The sequence below is a fragment of the Sinocyclocheilus grahami genome, unplaced genomic scaffold (genome assembly GCF_001515645.1).
Source record: "Sinocyclocheilus grahami isolate Dianchi unplaced genomic scaffold, SAMN03320097.WGS_v1.1 scaffold293.1, whole genome shotgun sequence".
Lineage (NCBI taxonomy): Eukaryota > Metazoa > Chordata > Actinopteri > Cypriniformes > Cyprinidae > Sinocyclocheilus > Sinocyclocheilus grahami.
This window is the reverse complement of record NW_015505472.1, coordinates 538,511-559,004: the sequence shown is the minus strand read 5'-3', so window position 1 is coordinate 559,004 and position 20,494 is coordinate 538,511. Positions and strand designations below refer to the sequence as shown.

Genomic DNA, 20,494 nt, shown 5'->3' with positions numbered 1-20,494 from the left:
GTGCTCTCCTCTCGCTGTGGATAAGTGCAACATGAAGATCATGACAATCAAATGATTACTGTAAAATAGTAACAATGCACTGCATTCAAGACCATCTGTATCAATTTACCTTGACTCCCTTATTGTTCGCATCTTGTTATGGCATGTTTTATTACAGCAGTCGCATTCAGCTGGACTTAAGTAAAAAAAAAAAAAATCCAAGACCAGAGAAAGGCTTTACGTAAACTTTAATATGGGATTAAACATACAAAAGCAGCAGGACTTGATTTACAGACTCTGCATAAGAAAGTTCTCAAAATAACAAAAAACATTTTTATATATAATAATTACAGTCAAGAGTACAAATGCACATTCAGAAATTTTTTAATATGGGATTAAACATACAAAAGCAGCAGGACTTGATTTACAGACTCTGCATAAGAAAGTTCTCAAAATAACAAAAAACATTTTTATATATAATAATTACAGTCAAGAGTACAAATGCACATTCAGAAATTTTTTTGTCAAATTTACAACAAACTAATGCGAAACATAATATTTCAGTTTCAACACTTTGAGAAACTGGGGTTTGTTTAAAATATGAATATCACAAAAGCTTATTCATATCTTTTCCTTAATCTGTTTCCATGCATTATGTAACTATACTAGATTGGCATCAGAAATATTAGCTGCAGCTACTTGGTCACCAAGCACCAATCACATACACCCCCAAAATTTTTTTTTATATATAATAATTACAGTCAAGAGTACAAATGCACATTCAGAAATTTTTTTGTCAAATTTACAACAAACTAATGCGAAACATAATATTTCAGTTTCAACACTTTGAGAAACTGGGGTTTGTTTAAAATATGAATATCACAAAAGCTTATTCATATCTTTTCCTTAATCTGTTTCCATGCATTATGTAACTATACTAGATTGGCATCAGAAATATTAGCTGCAGCTACTTGGTCACCAAGCACCAATCACATACACCCCTGTTCCCATCTGTCCCTGTGGACTTCAACTAGCTACCCCATTAATAAAGGGGTATCCAGACCTGCTCCTGGAGGGCCTGCAGATTTTAGCTCCATCCTGTCCCAACACACCAGCCTGGGAGTTTCTAGTAATCTGGAAGACCTTGATTAGCTGGGTTCAGGTGTACCTAATTAGAGCTGGAGCTAAACTCTGCAGGACAGTGGCCCTCTGGGAGCAGGATCTGTCCTCCCCTTAAAAATAAGTGCTTGGCCATTTTACTTTACTGTCTGCATACATCCTGCAGACCTTCTCTTAAAATGTTTAAACATAGGAATGTTACCATATGGCCAAAAAGTAAATCTGGGTTTGGGAATATTTTTCAGATTTATGATGATGTGCTCCCGAACGCACCTGCTTGGAGCCTCTAAGGCGAGATTCATCTCTCTGTCAGCAGGCATTTCAAACAGCCCGGCTCCTCGTCATAAAACAAAGCTCCCTCAGTGAACTTCTGTTGTTTTATCTGCTACTAGAATACACATTACACAAACATCCTACTGTACATGCAGTACTGTGGAAGTAGGGATCTTGGTTTTTTCCTTTTTAGGAGCCACAATACAGTGTTTTAATGATTATACAAACAAAGACACTGTATACAATGAAATAAATTACCTTTAAATTAATCATAGGGCAAACCAGAAATTATTATATTAACCAGTTCAAATTTTCCTGTTGGAGACAGGGGTAGAGGACCATCAAGTGGACCATTAAGAGGAGCCCAAGGGACTGTAAGTGGTGCAGTTGGAGCTCAAGGCATGGTTGTAGTATGTGCCGTCACTTTCTGCAGAAAGATCCAAGCTGGCACAGGTTATCCGTGATAAGGCAAAGAGTGGGGCATGTGTGAAAGTGTGTGAGGTACTGGTAGTGGCTGTTATTATAGTGAAGTTGGGCTTCCCAAGGACTGAAAAATCAAGGCTGAGCCTCCGTGTTGGGCTCCTTGTCATAGATGTAGCTGCCAACACCGCCAGTGTTTACACCTAGAAATCCAAGAGAGACTGGGTTAATAACTAATTAAAAAATTATTTAACTTGGACATATCAGGTTTTCAGCATTCATTATTATAATTATGATATAAAGAAGGCAGAAGAATATATAAAAGATGTTTAATTGCTTCTTCACTGCAAATAAAGAACTACTAATTTGAAACAGTGTCAGACTATTTTCAGAAAATTAAGCAATGGCTCCCCCTTGAGTTGGAAACTCTCACAGTACCTTTTGGGCCAAAGAGGACAGCATAACATGGTTTATGGCAGTAGGGCTGACCATTGTGCTACAACACATAAAAACACATTTTAGGGTAAATTCATGCATTCAACTGATATAAATGTTATCAGCACTTCCAACTATATATTCCTACAATATTTTTGTCAATAGCTATTCATTTATTTTTAAAGACCTGCACATCAACTAAAAACGTTATTTTTTGTCTTCTACTGTGGTAATATTCTTTTTGTGCAATTTAATTATCTCAAGTCATATTGAGGTTTCAATTTATTTTGATTAATTGTACAGCCATATTCCCAAAGGAAATGTAAAAAAAAAAAACCCTGTGAATTGTGATTTAAGACTTAATTTCCAGACTTAATTTCCAGCAAATTGATTTATTACCCATTAATACTTTTCAATGACCCACAGATGCCCTGCGGGATTTCAAGATTTCTAATGTAAAAATGATTCTTTCATTTATTTTTAAAGACCTGCACATCAACTAAAAACGTTATTTTTTGTCTTCTACTGTGGTAATATTCTTTTTGTGCAATTTAATTATCTCAAGTCATATTGAGGTTTCAATTTATTTTGATTAATTGTACAGCCATATTCCCAAAGGAAATGTAAAAAAAAAAAAACCCTGTGAATTGTGATTTAAGACTTAATTTCCAGACTTAATTTCCAGCAAATTGATTTATTACCCATTAATACTTTTCAATGACCCACAGATGCCCTGCGGGATTTCAAGATTTCTAATGTAAAAATGATTCTTGATTAAATTATTTTACATGGACAGAATTAATGAAAGAATCATGGAAGCCATCTTTGCACTTCTACTATTAGCAACTTCATCTTCCTCTCACCTCTGCGTGGCTGCCTGCTGCCAGGGTCTTACTACATCTCTCACAACGCAGGCATGGACGATGCCAGTCCTTCCCCAGTGACGTCACCTTCTCAGCTGCCATAAGTAAGCAACAGGACATGTCATTATGCTAGCACTATAACATTTTTCTGTTATGGATTTCCAATCATTAAAATCCAAGCCACGGTATGAAATGTTAGGATGGAGAGAAGCATACCAAAATAGACCTTCTTGTTGCATCTGGGACACACGTTGGCTTCCCCAGAGAAGGTTGTGATGCTTCCAGCTGAAGTGAAAGATGTATGCACTCCATGATCCAAATAAACACTGTGCAATTTGTCATACGTCAAAAACATTTCGAACACAATGATTTGTAGCTAAAGGAAGATGCACACAAACTACAACCTTTATGTTGTGGCCTTAGGCTGACAAACAACGATTCAGTGATAGCTGTAGTTTACAGTAATACACATTCAGCCTGTTCAGATCAGAATAGGTCAGTTGCTGCTGATCTCTGCTGCTGTTTGTACCTTTAGATGGCGGCCTTGAAAATGCTGGGACCTGTTTCTCCTGAGGTTTTGGTGCAGAGTCCACGTTGGATGCAGGTGGGGAGGAGTTGGCAGGAGGTTCATACACATATGAGCCTGCACCCCCAATGTTCACACCTACAAATTAAACAAGGTTTCATGAAAATATCCCACTATCATACAACATTCACAATAAGAAATGTTTGATATGACTAATTACATTTGTTCATGCATTAAAATTAGTTCGGTATCATGAACTCGCAACACTTTTAACACATTTATTAATCTAATTTAATGTTAATCTCTGCTGATACTAATATATTTTAACATGTTAAGTTGTAGCATTAATGTACAATGTACATTTAAAAATTAACAATAGTATATAAATGAACAACACCTTATTGTGAAGTGTTGCCATTGATTTCTTTCTCAAAACAAGAATGTCCTAATGCCCAGCAGACGGCACTCTTTAATTGTATGACAACAATGGCTTATATTAACAATTTACTCTTGCGATGGACTATATGTACAAAAGTGCAAAATCTCCAAGTCAAATCAATCATTTTATAACCCAATATATTGTATATACAGTAAATGGACAGAGATTACAACAGTTCCATGTCACTGTTGTTATCACATGATTTCAACTAGAAATGCTAAGTGTGTTATCTCATCTCACCTTTTGGCCCAAAGAGGGCAGCATAGCATGGCTTGTGGCAATATGGTTTCCCATCATGCTGTGTGGATGTAAAACAAAGAAAACATGGTCATTCCAGGCTTATATTCCATCATTTAAGACTCCACAAGTGAATGAGTGTGCATTTGCTGGTCTTAGTTTGCAATTTAATCTTCTGCTTGTAGACCATCCTAAATGTCTAAATGCCACAGACGGTGCTTATCTTGGCGTCCGTTCCCTGATAACACTCACAGCAGTTACAAGGGCACAGTCTATGTTGATGGAAAAGGACACCCAGAGTGTCCTATGTGTCTTTGTGTGCCTTGAGTGTATCTGTGCGTGTACATGGAAGGACGTGGAAGACGGAACATATTTCAATGGCAGTTGCTTCCAGAGCCCTTTGGTCAGGGCCATGGCGGGAAAAGGTTGCCATGGGAACCGTCAGACGGCAGCTGTGTGACCGTTACAGCTGCGCAGGACAGGATAAAGGAACGGAAGGGGCTGAGAACTGTGGCCTCATGCCAGTACAAAAGTATGCAAGGGTAAAAAAAAAAAATTGTAATGAGCCCCACATTCCAACCAAAGACTAGCAGATACCTTCCTGCCTCAATTCCAATGGCCGGAAAACTTGATGATATTGTAAGATGTCAGTACTTCTAAAAAAATGCAGAAAAGCTACAGTAGTCGACTTAGAGGTTTAGTTGTTCTGGTGTAATTTAATCAGGATCCTTAAGTGTTAGCCCAACTAGACCACTAGGGAGGAAATTTTAGGGAGGGAAGCTTTCCTGGAGCATGGTGATAGCAACATCAAAGTCATGGGTTCGATTCTTGGGGAAAGCAAGAGCTAATAAAAAGTAAATGTGTACCTTGAGTGTAATGTAAGTTGCTTTGTATAAAAGCATCTGCCAAATGCATACATGCAAATGTAGTCTCACATATAAAGACATTGTCATAAAGTCTGGTCAATTTTACATTTTTTTTATAGTCAAGATCATATGGGGGAATCTGAAATGTGTGGTCAAGGAAATCTACTTGCTTTGCTATGAAGTTTCTCAAAAATTAAATGCCATGAATCTCACAAACGTACCAAATCCAATGACTAGTTCTTCTGTGGAACTGCTAACTAAAGCAAGTATTGACAGTACAGTTACTCAATAGAAATAGAAGCCTTTAGTCCCTGAAGGTGCCATTACTCTGACAGCGTTTTAATCACTGGAGGTCGTCAGATCACTATATTGTTAGTAAGTTTGCTGGCAAGCATTCTTACTTGACTGCAGTATCCAATTGTATTAGGCAGCAGATCACGCAAGCTTTACTATCTGCACTCTCATTGGTAATGACCACAGAGTCACTCTGGATTGGCAAGTGGTGGTCAATGGTCTCGGGATTCATGTCACTTCAGCTCACCCACTTCTGCGTACATTTTGTGGGAAATTGCTGTCAGTTGCACACCCATTGACTTTGGGAAATTGCCAATCAAAATCAGATCTTGTTTTTTTTTTTTAGAAATCCCTTGGCATATTGTGTGCGATATGCATCAGACAGACAGTGAAAAGTCTGTGGGTGTGATGTCTATGCCAGATACAAAACTTAGTCTATCAGCTCCCATTACAGTTCTCACTGGTCATCTCTTACCGGTCATATAGAGCAGCACACAAGCCCACACTTTTTCCAGAGCCTCTCACATTCTGGTAACTGAATCCAAACTCTCTCCATTCTGCCTCTATTTAACGTGGCTATTCCCGTAAACCCTCTCGCTTTACCCTGCCAGAATCCACAGAGGACACTAAGGGATTATCATCTTATCCAGAGGGCGAGTTCTTGTTCAGTCAATGGTCTTGAAGAAAAACTTGCTTCACCCGTCTTCACTTTACCCCATCCTCGTTCCTGTGCTGCGTAACACCCAACAGAAATCTCTCCATAGCAACCTGACCTACATCCAGATTTAGGCTGATGTGAGCAGTGAAGATGTTAATATACTTACGCACAGATTACAGAGAGAACTCTTTCTATTTGTGACTCTCTTCCTGGAGTAAATGCAACACTCAGGTGTTTCCTATTCTTACGCATGTGGAATACGGACTCAAGGCAACATGATGACTGGTGATAATGATTCCTATGGCTCTAAAACATCACTGCCCTTTGTCCTTTGCCCTCTACTGCCATTCTGATCTAGACACAGTCGTCACTGTGTGATGTAATAGGATGCTGGAAAGGTCATAGAGAATTTAATTTGGCTTGCCTTGCAGTCAGGAACACTCGGGATGTACAAAGCTGGCCAGCAAGCATTCAACAAATCACTGAAGACGAGCATCATGAGACACGATTACACACAGCTATCCAAAAGAGATAAGGATGGGAAATACTTGTTGTAACATGCTGTAGGCTTTGATATGTTCAGTTGGCATTTGTATTTTCATGATTGTATCATATTTACCACTTAAATTGTGTTTATGTCATGCTAGCTCCCAACACTGCCCTCCAACACACATAATGCCACATGACAGGCTTCAGTCCTGGTTCTGGACTCTTAAAATAGACCACTAATCCTCTGATGGAAATGCACAGTGTCATAAAGTCAATACTCAGCAGTCGGAGTTTGAGTTTCACCAGCTAGACTGCAGAGAGGTAGTAGTGTGTGATCTCTGACCTACTCACCTCAGCATGGCCACCCGCTGTGAGAGTCTTACTGCAGCGCTCACACTTCAGACAGAACTTGTGCCAGTCCTTCCCCAGTGATGACACTTTCTCAGCTGGGAGATGAGAGAGAGAGAGAGAGAGAGAGCACATAAAAAAACTTGCTGCGCCGATACTAAGGTATTGTTGCCAAGTCGATATGACACGTAGGGCATTGATGGGTGGTCACTAGGATATTGAGGCATTGCTATTGGATATTTCACCTCACAATTTGAGGTTTAATAATTAGGTGCTTGTTCAAATCTCTAACTCTGAGTAACAATAACAACGATACTTGCATTAGCAAAACATTTTTTTTTAATATTATAAATTAAATTCATGTGATATCATAATTTGTGTGCAACCTCATATACAGTAGTTTTTTTATTCAAATGGGATACAGTATTTAGCATCTGAACATGCATACTTGCCTACTGTATAATAGGCAAAATCAGTATGTGAAAAGAGTATATTTCCTAATTCACAGTATTCATAAAACAGCAGGCAGAAAAGTATGACCTTCTGTTCTACTTCCAATGAGATTCTGAAGTTGGCATCCAATGGACAATTTACTTCCTAATGAGGGCACAGGAGAGTATGTGTGAATGGCAATGAAGCAAGGAAACTGTTGCTGATGGGTCACAACAATGACAACATATGACAGATGTCTGGATTACGTTCATACTATATACATTCATACTATACACAGTAGAACTTACTTTTTTTTTTTGAGTATGCAATTTTAGACACAGTCAATGTCATATTGTGATAATAATGTGTTGCTGCCCAGTGGACCTGCCCATAACCACACCCCAGAATCTTTTATCCACAACATGTGGGTAGGAGCTTTTTTTAACTATAGTGTATAAGAATTTAGATGTTACTTTTATGCTGTGATTTTCCCTTCCACTCATATCTTGATGGCTGCAGCCCCTGATAAGTTACGAATGTGCCATAGAAACTTCCTGTCTGAGAATCCAAGACCCTAAAAGAACTGAAGTATGTAGTGCATTTCCTCAGGAGGTTAAAGCAAAGAGCTGCTCCTTGTTGTGAAGGCAACAGTAAGTGAGAGTCTCCACACAGCATTATTAATGGTGGATTTGCATAATTTTCAGATCTAGGCTAGCTTCATGTTTTGAGGATGTGTGCTGGTCTAGGCATTTTCGTTTTGATAATCATTGTGAGATCATATTGCACAAAAACAATGAAAAGCACTGGCCTCATTGTGAGTGGCCACAGCGGTTCATTCCATAGCTGAGATGTGTTGACATGAAACACAAGGAAATGCAGTGGCGTGGGCTAATTAGAACCGGACAGCTAAGTGACGACATATAGTACGGAGACCCATTTCTCCATTTCCCCTCCTGTCCCATTTCTTCAGGAGGGTCCTGGGAGACTTCCCCAGACCTAATATTACTCTTTCCATTTATATACCTCGCTCTCAAGACAATGCATAAGGCAGGGCTGCTGTGACAGCTCTCTCACTATGGAGGAAACACCTTCGCTTATCAAAACAGGGCACAATCAGCTAAAGAGAACAATCCGTTTCCTCCTGCTCTCCCGTACTTCCTAGCTTTCCCGCCTGGAGAAGTATTGTTTTTGTTCTGTCAGTTTTGCAGCCCTCTTAGTCCGTCTCTCGGGGGGTCTAGGTCAGTACAAGAGAGATCAGTTTCACCATCAGAGAAGGAGATTTTATACAGCTAAAGTGCAGCAAAAACTCCTATTCCAATGAGATACACAATTATACTCACACACGGAGGTGTAGCAACAATTTAAATGTGTGGGTACGAATCTTTAAAAAGTATGATAATCTCTGGGACAAATGTTGAAAAAGGTATAACTTAGGCTATGTCCACACGAAGCCAGAGCGTTCCCTATCCGATCTTTTTTTCTCCTTGTCTCAAGAAATATCTGCGTCCACACGAAACTATGAAACCGACACAAAACAATGTAGTATACATGCCAGACCAGTATGTGGCGCTGTAATTCTGCCACAGAGATACACTAAAAATGGAGAAGACATAAACCTTGTGTGCGGTATACAAATGAACATGGAACAATACATTTATTAATCTGTGTTAATGTTAGTTAATAAAAAGACAACCGTTCAGTGTTGTTCATGTTTTTGTTGCTGTTACGTGACGTAGGCTGATGAGTCTGACTAGGGGCGAGACGTGGGCTGATGACATCATCATTTCAGAAAATATACGGATTCGCTGTCCACACGAAAACACAAGGGCGGCGTTTTCAGATTTATCCACTCTGGGATCCGATTTTAAAAAATATCGGTTTCACTCACCCAAATCACCGGAACCGTCTGGACGAAACGCTTATATGATACAAAATGTATGCGTATACAGCTAAATGCGTCTCCGTGTGGACGGGGCCTTAATCTCTAAGTTTTCTGAAGAAAATGAGTGATACTTGCCTGTGCAATACTTGCCACCAGACTGCAAGGGTGTTGTTAGTGGTTGCCAGGGAATTGCAGGGTGGTGTAGTTTAATGCATTGCTAAGTGGTTACTATGTTCTAAATGGTTGCTTACTGGCTCAAGTCAAAAGAGTCCACCCTCAGGTTCTGGTCTCTATACGTTTTAGGTCTCTATAAATTTTTTCCATGCCTTATTTAACATCAGATAAACACCCTTAATTTGATTGCCTAGAAAAGTGGTATCACAACTCTCCTTACCCAGAAACATGATTTGAGGAATCAATGATGTCCGAAGCACACGGATAATACCCAGATCAAGACTTTATACAAAGTACGTTTGTAATGAAGTTTTCTTTAAAAAAAAAATTGAAGTAGTTACATACTATAAATGTAACCCTATTACTAACACAGGCCTCATATTCAAATGAATTCTAAGCTCACACTGGAGAGACGGAGAGATCCAGACAGTATAAATCACCGGTATTCCAGCAGGAGGCTAATCCAAGATAAGTGAGATTTCACAGTCAATAGCCCAACTGGGTATAAAGAGAGAGTGTCTCCACAGGGAAGATGGCAATGCCAGTGAGTACTATACAACGGTAAGTGTGTCTACGTGGTGGTTGACGAAGTGCAGATGAACAGAGTTGCTATTAAAAGGGCTTCTGTTGTTGTACAAGTGGTTGCTGGGGAGCTGTTTCAGTTATTGGTGTAGTTTTGCGTGGGTGGAGGGAATCGCTAATCGCTCATCAAGTTGAATAGACCCTTGGACGACCTCCAGTTACGCTCTAACACATTATTTTACTACGGCCAAAGGAAATCGGTGTCTTGGGTGGTATATTTACAAGCAGCTTTGTCTGCAGTCAAAATTACAAGTCTGGGCCCGTATTAACAAAACATTTTATCTTACACCACTAAGAGTTCTCCTAAATAGCAGTAAAAGTTTTTAGCTAAGAGTTTTCTCTTAAAACCTATCCACAAAGCTGCTGAGACAAACTTTTACTAAGGAATAGACAGAAGTCTTATGCTAAGAGTAAGGGCAGGGTTGACCTTGTTGCTATGGATGATGTCAGCATACTTACTAACTATGCACACAGTGATTGGCTGATAGTCTCTGTCAGAGATTTATTCATAGAAATATTGTAGAGCGCAATATTATGTTGCCATATTATAAAATAAAAAAGTTAATTGCCACATTCATATAAAGATTTTAAAATGCAGGCTAAGTGCCACTAATTAAATAGCTAATTGTCAGCCTCTTTGTATGCTTCTCATAAACAATTAGTCAACATATGCATATAAACAGCCTTTTAATTAACAGAGTAGAATAATCATGGCTGATAGTAAGACATGCAAACATAAAAGAAAACCAGACTGGACGCGAGAACAGCTATATATTAAGGATATAATAAAAAATTTGGAGTTGGGATAACCTCCAAACCAAAGCCAATACCTTTTTAAAAGCGCATTATCGTCAAATGTTTCTAAAATGTTTATATTCCGAGGTAGATTGCTTGCAAGAGCCATTTTAAGATAGTTCAGATTTGGTCTTAGTGACTTAGGAGTCCTCTACACTACTCCTAACATTTCACAGATTTAGGAGCTAGTTTTAGCGCTAAAACGCTTTGTGAAACACTCTTAGAACAAAATCCTAAATTTAGGACTGACACGCCCATTATTTTTAAGATTTTCTCCTAAATCTGCTAGTTATGGGCTACTTTTAGCCTTAAGATGTTTTGTGAATATGGGCCCAGGTTTCTGCTTTCCAATATAAATGGTGTGTCTATAGCGATATCCTAAAAGCACTGTCATCTCGTACGTCCCTAAGGGAATCCATTCGACCGGAGAGGGAAGACACGGAGACCAGAGAGGGCTTCATTAGAGAGTCAGGTTACCTTGGATGCGAGGCATAGAGGCATGAGAGCTGTAATGGACGGTTGTGTAAGACAATACGAGAGGTTCCAGTACCTCCCAATGTCCGGCTCTAATGAGCACATGCAGAGGTTACAGTGCAATATGTACACCTGATCGCTGATAAGCAGCTTAGTGCTTTGTTTTGAGCTGCAGAGGTAATCTCTTTAGTCCTGCTGGTACTGTCTGTAGAAGCAACATCTCCCGTCAGCCATTAGATCATGTGTTTTCCCACAGTTTACCACACAATTAAATCAGACGATAACACCTCAAACACCAGGTCAACTGATCCGTGAACAACACAAAGGGAGGGTAAATGAAACCCTCAGTGGCTTCACACGAATGAGCTTGTGCCATCTCAGCAGAACAGATGCAGGTTTGGATGTGGGCTAATGAAACTACACTGTGCAGTCTGCTCTCATTTCGAAAGCAAATCAGTCACAACAACTCTTTCTACCCAACAAGAGTCATATGAGATTTAATGAAGTCAACATTACCAAGCAAGATTTATCAACCTGATATCATGTAAATAAGTCTCTCTGTAAACATGTCATGCCCAATATCCTGGGGGTTGTTCCAGAATAAAAGAGGCTCTCAAAGAGATTTACTTTGGCAAAAAAAGAATCAAGCCGTGAGAGATCAATCTCAGTTTAATCATTCTTATTAGGTTTGTCTAGGCACAACAGATGCATCTATCTCTCTGGAACATGGGGACACTGTATTTGTAATTTTTCAAGTGTTTTTCTTTAGACGGCGTGGCTTATTATTTTTGAAACCACTGTATAATTGACCCTTCCCTTCCTTGTAACCAAGGGGGAAGCTTCAACCCTTTGGTTACTGTTGCTAATTCAGACAAACTTTACAGAACAGCCCAATTGCAAGAAAGCAATTTTTTATCTGTGCTGGCTACATCATGTCACTATTATAGGGGCAGTTGTGGCCTAGTGGTTAAAGAGTCAGATTTGTAACCCAAAGGTTGTGGGTTCGATTCTCAGTACCCGCAGGAAATGTAGGTGGGGGAGTGAATGGACAGCACTCTCTTCTACCCTCATTACCCACAACTGGTGCCCTTGAGCAAGGCACATAAGCCCCAGTTGTTCCCTGGGCTGTCCACTGATCCGGGTGTGTGTGTTTTAGGACATAGTAATAGTTTGCCCTTTGTTATTGAGAGAGCAGTTGACAGGAAGTGATAGGAGAGCAGAGGGGAACGGAGCGAGGGTCAAAAAGGTGGGTTTAAGCGAGGTCAGTACAAGGTTGTAGACAAGAGTAGAAGGTTTATCCACTTTATTTTTAAGGTAAGAGTGTGCATGGCCATTTTTAACTTAAATGTGCAAGGCTTCTGGTGTCAACCGCTACCAGTTATTTTAGCTGTACAAAAACAGTTTGCTATGCTTCTTGATATTACTATCATTTTATTTTATTACTGTAATCATAAACACACTGGTTTCTAATGCAAATAGTTTTACAGTTTACTGTACGTTGTTATTCTTTTTAGTTATTTACCTATAATGGCTAAGGAATCAGATGTCTCACACATTCACAGGAAATAATACCTTACAACCACATTGAAAAATAAGGTGGATAAGGAGTCCCTACAAATGTGTGGTCCCTAAAAGTTGACATGAAACATTTGCAACCATTTAACTATCGGCAAGGCCGAATCACCTAGTAGCATAAACAATGCCTAAATAGCTGTCTGACTATTGATTAACATTATTTCCTGCCTTTTAGTTTCATTTCAGAGGAAAGCCAATTCTGCAAGATAAAAGATTGTGTAGACCAACCTTTTCTTTGCATAATATATAAGACCAGGAATGTGTATTTACACTGAACAAAATTATAAACGCAACACTTTTGTTTTTGCCCCCATTTTCATGAGCTGAACTCAAAGTTCTAAGACTTTTTCTATGTACACAAAAGGCCTATTTCTCTCAAATATTGTTCACAAATTTGTCTAAATCCGTGTTAGTGAGCACTTCTCCTTTGCCAAGATAATCCATCCACCTCACAGGTGTGGCATATCAAGATGCTGATTAGACAGCATGATTATTGCACAGGTGTGCCTTAGGCTGGCCACAATAAAAGGCCACTCTAAAATGTGCAGTTTTACTGTATTGGGGGGTCCGTACTGTTCTCTACCCTGACTGTATCCTCTCATACTGCAAAAGCAACATGCATGCCATCTGGGTCCAACATGGGGCTTTGCTTCGAGTCACTGATTACAGCATGACCCAATAGCCTTGCATCTGAGGGCCTGCAGGCCTTAGCCAAACATGTACGATCACACACAGAGATAAAACGAGGTAAAATGTAGCTTGAATGTACACAAATTCATTACATGTCCATCCTGGCTCCAGTAAGCAGAGAGAAGATTGCTGTGGTTAGTTCCCATGATCCTCAGCGTTTTTAGCTATAAATAGCACACATGCTCTATGTTCAAATCATGTTCTGTAGGCCTAGCTCTGTTAATGACCCTACTCTTCTATGATGGCAAACATTGCCTTTCTTAGAGACCCTGCCCATAACCATCAACTCCTGAGTGGCAGTTCCTTCTCCAAACAAATCTCAAATAGGGATCTGATTGTGTGCTTGGTTTTCCAATTTGCAGCGGCTTGTGAATTTCCTTACAGTAGTGCGGAAAGGCTGGGTGTGGTTTGGGTCATTGCTGCACAGATGTGGCCCTGCTTACGCAAGGCACGGCAAGATATCTGTCTCTTCAGTCTAGCACAGTTTCCTATTGATATAAATTAAGCAACCTCATGATTTTCAGTTGTCTGGCCTGAATGAGAGCTACATGTGCCTGTGTGCTACTGCAGTGCCCATGGCTGTCAGTACAAATCAATGCTGCCTCGTGGAGCTTGGGCTCAATCAGATTCCCTGCAGCCAATATGCAACTCTACTGGTCCTCGCATTTCAGTGGTTGGGTGAATATCATGAAATCTATTATGCACAGGTTGGATCACATTGCATTCCAAAATCAAAAATAAGAAATATGTCTGCTGTAATGTAAGATTTTTTGCATTGTAACACTTTCATGACAATTAAGTTTATTTCCTCTTCCAATTCTCATTATAGTAAAGCAACAAAGTATTCACGACTGTAATATGAAATGTAAAATATATAATAAATATATAATTTATGTAATTTCAGTGTAGTTTAATTTGAATAATTTATGCCAATTTAAATAGTAAAAAAATATATATTACATAAATTTTTACTGTAATACTTAAAAAAAACAAAACTGAGAACAAGCATTGGAAAACAATGGGAAATGCTGATAAGAAAACATCTGTACGTCTTACAATAATGAGAATACAATAAAGAATGCAATAAAACATTAAATCACAATACAGTAAAATACAATAAAACATTAACAATTCTTAATATATATATATATATATATATATATATTTTTTTTTTTTTACCCATATATATGCATTTTGTGAGACTGACCCAGTTAAAATTAATTTATTTAAATAGATTCTGATACAATTATGGGTTGATTTATGAACAATCTAGAGGGGAAAAAGATACATGCAGCATTAAATTCTCCTTGTGTCTTCAGGTAGAGCAAATTTATGTAGACAAATTATGCATGTCTGCAGGCCTTCGGGGTAGGTCAAATTAGAATAACGCCTGTTTAAAGACTAGTCCCATAAAACACAAGTAATTACATGATGGCTTAGGTCTTTTTTCTTGCTAACCTTGCAACAAGGGCAAAAAATAAATAAATAAAAAAAAATTCTTGCCTGCCAGGAACCCTGACAGACAAGGCGAACGGCCTCCAATTCTGACTCCCAGAATTACGCAATGCCCCTAAACAGTAGGCAAAAATGCAAGAAGTGGCATTATATAACAGATTCTGCACATTAAAACAGCTTGTGAGGCAGCCATGTGGAAAACACAGGGTTTTAAATGGGTACAAGTAGTAAATGTGATACGTTGAGAGATGGGGACAGAGAGAGAAAAAAGGAAAAGTGAGGGGTGGTATGGACAACTCCCAATTAAACCAACTGTCTGTCTGCCTGTATCTTAAACCAAAGGATGACATAATGGACATGCCCTCTCAGATTTCGATGCGACTAGCATCTAAGAAAGAAAGCATTCCTAACTTCTATTCAAGAATGAATGCAGGCCTTGAAGGGAGAACAGTGAAAAAAGAGAAAAGATGAAGAAAAGTGAAGGAAGCAGATTCCTTGTTTTGCCAGATTCTCTCTCATTAATGAGATTTGATACGATGTAAGTGAGCTCTTGTCTGTCAATAATAGGGACAGGTTCTCTATTATATAAATGTTTAAAATATGTTGTAGCATTTACTTACAATGCTACCTTTGTTTTCAGGCATACATGAATTGCTTCCAACGGTTGTGTTCAAATGTGAAAGTGGACATAATGCCGATAATATTTTTCAGAGTATATAAACTCAAAGAGACTCAAATTTGGATGTCCCACCCATTTTGAATGGAAGCAAAGTATGAAAAATGGGAAAGTACTGATTCCATGTGAATGTGAGAAATGAAGCGTTTATGCTTCCTCTTGTGTAAGAAAACCACAGGATCTGCTAACAGCTGTTCAATAAATGAATAAAAGGTTCACTCAAAATTCTGAAAAGTTTCCACTCAAAACAGTGGCTTACCACTTTGGTTTGAAACAAGATGTAGTCAGAAAGGAATTTACAGGAACACATGCATGACTCCCACAAAGTCAATTTGGAAATACAATCTGAAGCTGGGTTTTGCAACCAAACCATTTTGTTTTTTATTTAATATATTACATTTAATATTGAATATAAACTAGTAAAGTAAATTAATATTAATAGATCAATAAGAAAAAAAAAACAATTACAATATTAAACAATAATATTAATCATGATTATTTATATTATTTAATAGAGCTTTATTGCAGATTTTTGCTCATTGGATGTCTAGGCCGTGGATCTGGGTGCAACATTCACAGTCAACCTCAAATATTCCACTTGGTGACATTTCCATATTCAGGAGGAAACATACTTTGAGGACCAAAAGACGAGAACCGCACCCCTGATCTTCCACAGCTTTATGGAATGTGTCTTGGCTTCAAAGTGAGTCTAATAAAAGCACAGTCACCCGCATCCATCTCAATCAACTCTCTCATGAAGTAAACCGAGGTCTTGGGTGAAACCCTGAATTGTCTTTTCTTCAGCTCTATGGCATCATGGACCACTAAGACTGGCTGTGACGTCAGCAACATGTGCAGTTCCTCCCTTGTGCCCAATAAAATCAAAATGCAGCAAGTACAGTCTCCATCAAAACCAACCATGTCTTATTTAGACTTCAAAACCTGTATGTTTTAAAGCAAAATTGCTATTTTTTCTGTTATATGACTGATTTAGCATATTATTAAGCTTATGAACTTGCATGATTACATGTTGTCGTCCAATGTGAAATCTGGATCCTGAAGCAAAACCAGCCGAAAAACACTCAAGCTAGAGAATTTTCTGCCCACCCACTAGACACACAGTCATGAAAAGAGCTGCACTTGCTTTTATATAACAGCACCTGGCTCACACCATCGATTTAAAACCACCCGACAGCTTTATTGGGCATGTGTTATTGCTGTTCGGTTGACACACAGATTAATACAACATAAATAAGAGCTGAATAATCATCTCAGTTTCCACCACAAAGGCTCTGATGCAGTGATGAATAACCTTATAAATATGAGAGCAGGGATGATAAGGTCAAGCGGCAGAGAGGCTATTCAACTGTTTAATGGATTGAGAGGCATGTATTGAGCAGACATCAATGCTGCTGGCCTGAAAATGGATATAAATGAAAAGAAGAGGCCCTTCATTCACTATCTTTCAGTTCCCCAAACATGCACCAAGAGCCACATGCTGTATTAAGAACACATCCAAGTCTATAAAAGCAAAGTACAGCAACTTTCAAGCTTTCATTTTAGTGTTTATAAAAGTAGCCACTCATCTGGTCAAAAGAGAAAAATAGCCCCTCAACTGGTCATGTTAAAAAAAAAAAAGTGGAAAAAAGGGTGATTCTAAGAAAACAGCACACAGGACTCAGACACAACTGTTTAATATTAAAGTTACAAAAGTGGGCAATAAAATTGTCTGAATATAGGCTGTCTTTGCACGCAGATGTCTGAAAGTAAAACGCTGACATTCAAAGTTTATCATACTTTGCATACTTATTTCTATATATGGTATTCTCCACAAATACAGTACAAAATAGGTCCAAAAAAGGCTTAAAATTGAGATTTCTTAAATGGTCAGAGGCTAAATTTGATATGCAACATTGCTTCTGTCTATATACAGTTTAAACCCCTTATTTGTGAGATTTTGCCACATTTTACACAAAGCATATCAAACATAGACATCAAAATTAAATCTATACAACTTATAAAGTAAAGAATTTATAAATAAAATATATAAAATTATATAACATTTTAAATGTTTTAACATATGAAACAGCATTTATAAAATTTATAAAGAAAACAAATACAAATGTATTAACAGCATTACAATGAACTGGTATCAATTCAATATATTGTGACATATGATTTTTATTGTTAAAAGTGGAACAGGCCAAAAATGACCAGTTTGGGGGGGGATAAAAACATGTGATTTGTTTACAGCTAGTTACTTTTCATACCGAGTCAATCTTGTGTGACATAATCATTTATAAAACATGTCTAATAAAGATAGATTTTTTTTCTCGCAACGAAAAAAAAAACATGAAGTGTGTACCTCTAAGCTTTGCAAAAGTCACAGGAAACCCGTATTGATGGAATATGTCGCATCTCTTCCTCAGCAAGTTCAAGAGATGATTATACAAAACAAATACAAATGTATTAACAGCATTACAATGAACTGGTATCAATTCAATATATTGTGACATATGATTTTTATTGTTAAAAGTGGAACAGGCCAAAAATGACCAGTTTGGGGGGGGGATAAAAACATGTGATTTGTTTACAGCTAGTTACTTTTCATACCGAGTCAATCGTGTGTGACATAATCATTTATAAAACATGTCTAATAAAGATAGATTTTTTTTCTCGCAACGAAAAAAAAAACATGAAGTGTGTACCTCTAAGCTTTGCAAAAGTCACAGGAAACCCGTATTGATGGAATATGTCGCATCTCTTCCTCAGCAAGTTCAAGAGATGATTTTGGGGAGTTTTGAGAGAGGTGAGTGCATAGAAAGTATTTACTGAAATGTTACTGAAGACGGCGCGTGATTAACGCACAGACAAATCGCAAACTCTCAGTTGCTTAAAAAAAAGTTTTATCAACACCTGTACAAACAAACCATCGCTTTCTATGATTATCGTGGAAGTCATTTATCATATCAAAACATAACGGTGAGTGTATTTTAAATAGAGGTTCAGAATAAAATCGAAACGTAACACAAACTTACCAAAATAAACAGTCTTTTCGCATTTAGGGCACTTTGAAGCCATCGTCTCTCAAGCCGGATTCTCTCAATCAGCGTCAGGTTTGTCTTCCAGGCGCGCAAGAAGACCAATGGCTGAGAGAGCTGGAGCGCATCCTACTGAAAGCGCCGCGCTGGATTTGCATAGCCCCGCCCACTCTCGCAGGTCTGCTTGAGGGCTTCGCTTTTCGCTTCTCCCATTGGTCAGGCTGACGGTCAGTCATCAAGTGGGCGGGGTCGTCTGGCTGCCACTGGCTCTTTCTTTTTACATCCTTCAACGGGAATGTGAAAGGCGTCCAACAAAGGTTCCTTTCACGTCTCATGAATAGGGATTCTTCAGCACTTGCCAGACCGTTACTAGTGGAAATCAGAGGGAGAAAGATATTGGCAGGTCCCAGTCATGCTTACAACACTTCTCTTTTTGTTTGGGGTTGAGGTCACTGTATGGCAGTATTACGTTTTTGACTAGTTTGTCCCTTACATCACCACGCCTAAAAATGTCTGTCACCCACATCTTTTTTTACACTCGGGTTTTTGCCAGCTCTTACAGACTTTTGCCTTGCGTCCACGTCATTTCTCCCTCGAACTGATCAGTCAGCAGAACAAATGTCCACCTTTTCCAGACTCCTTCACAGCTACACGCAACCAAGTCCTGTTGTCTTCCATAAATCTCTAAATTGCTTAGTCGACTAGTCAAACAGAACCCTGACTAGTACTGTTGTAAAGTGTCTCTTGATACCTAAGTGAATATTGACTCTCACTCTACCTATAGCTGATTTCAGTGAGAGGGATGTGAATCTTGGGTAACACTTTACTTGAAGGGGTGTGCATAAGACTGACATGACACCTTCATAATCATGACATGACACATGTCATGAATATGAAGGAGGTTTTATGCATGTTTATGACAACTGTCATTAAGTGTCATTCGCTCAGTTATGTAATTTTTAATGCAAAGATGACATTGTTTGAGATGTCTTTGTTATGGGCTATGGTTAGGGGTAAGGGTAGGTTAGGGTTAGGTCAAATAATGTCATATTTGCATTAAAAATGACATAACTGAGCGAATGACACTTAATGACAGTTGTCATAAACATGCATAAAAACCCTTCATATTCATGACATGTGTCATGTCTTGATTATGTAGGTGTCATGTCAGTCTTATGCACACCCCTTCAAATAAAGTGTAACCGAATCTTGCAGCGTCAACTTTATTTAAGTTAATTTGTGTGTCAGTAAGTTTGCTGTATTAGCACTTTTGCACAGCTGCAATGCAGGGATTTGCTGTGTTGGCTTGGTGGGACGAAACCTTAATGCTTGTTGTAAAATAATGTTTTTAAACGACTGAAAAGTAAAAAATTACAACATTTACAGCATTTTAAAATTATAATGGAGTAGCATTCATATATAAGTGAGACTGGGGCTAGTTGTCACAGCCTTTATCTCAATAATAAAGTAATGAAGTGAATTCAATTTAATACTGGTATACAGTCAGAGAAAAGTCAACTACGTAATGGAGGTGGATTTAAACAGAAAGGTATGTTGTTAGGACAAGGGTATTAATATATACCCATGTATATGTGTCAAATTAATGTCAGGTTGGGGCAACAACAAAAAAAGCTATTGTTTATTATGGCAGGTTTCCATTGTGACAACTTACCACATATAGTGTGACAACATGCCCTGCCATGTGTTCAGTAAACAGTTATTTTTTTTCCTAGACAATAACAGAGAAAATATTCAGTATCCTTTTTGTAGGC

The 20,494-nt window shown here is 38.4% G+C and overlaps 1 protein-coding gene across 1 annotated transcript; it reads right to left on the bottom strand.

Annotated features, from left to right (window-relative positions):
• Positions 1-723: 723 nt before the first annotated feature.
• Positions 724-18,824, bottom strand: LOC107600859 (cysteine-rich protein 2-like). The gene is made up of 8 exons (XM_016292827.1): positions 18,720-18,824; positions 6,950-7,044; positions 4,295-4,352; positions 3,619-3,753; positions 3,306-3,374; positions 3,090-3,184; positions 2,230-2,287; positions 724-1,994 (listed from the first exon to the last, which is right to left on the bottom strand). Exons 1-8 carry the CDS (start codon positions 18,760-18,762, stop codon positions 1,927-1,929), a joined length of 621 nt encoding a protein of 206 aa, XP_016148313.1. The 5' UTR covers positions 18,763-18,824; the 3' UTR covers positions 724-1,926.
• Between the last annotated feature and the right edge of the window lie 1,670 nt (positions 18,825-20,494).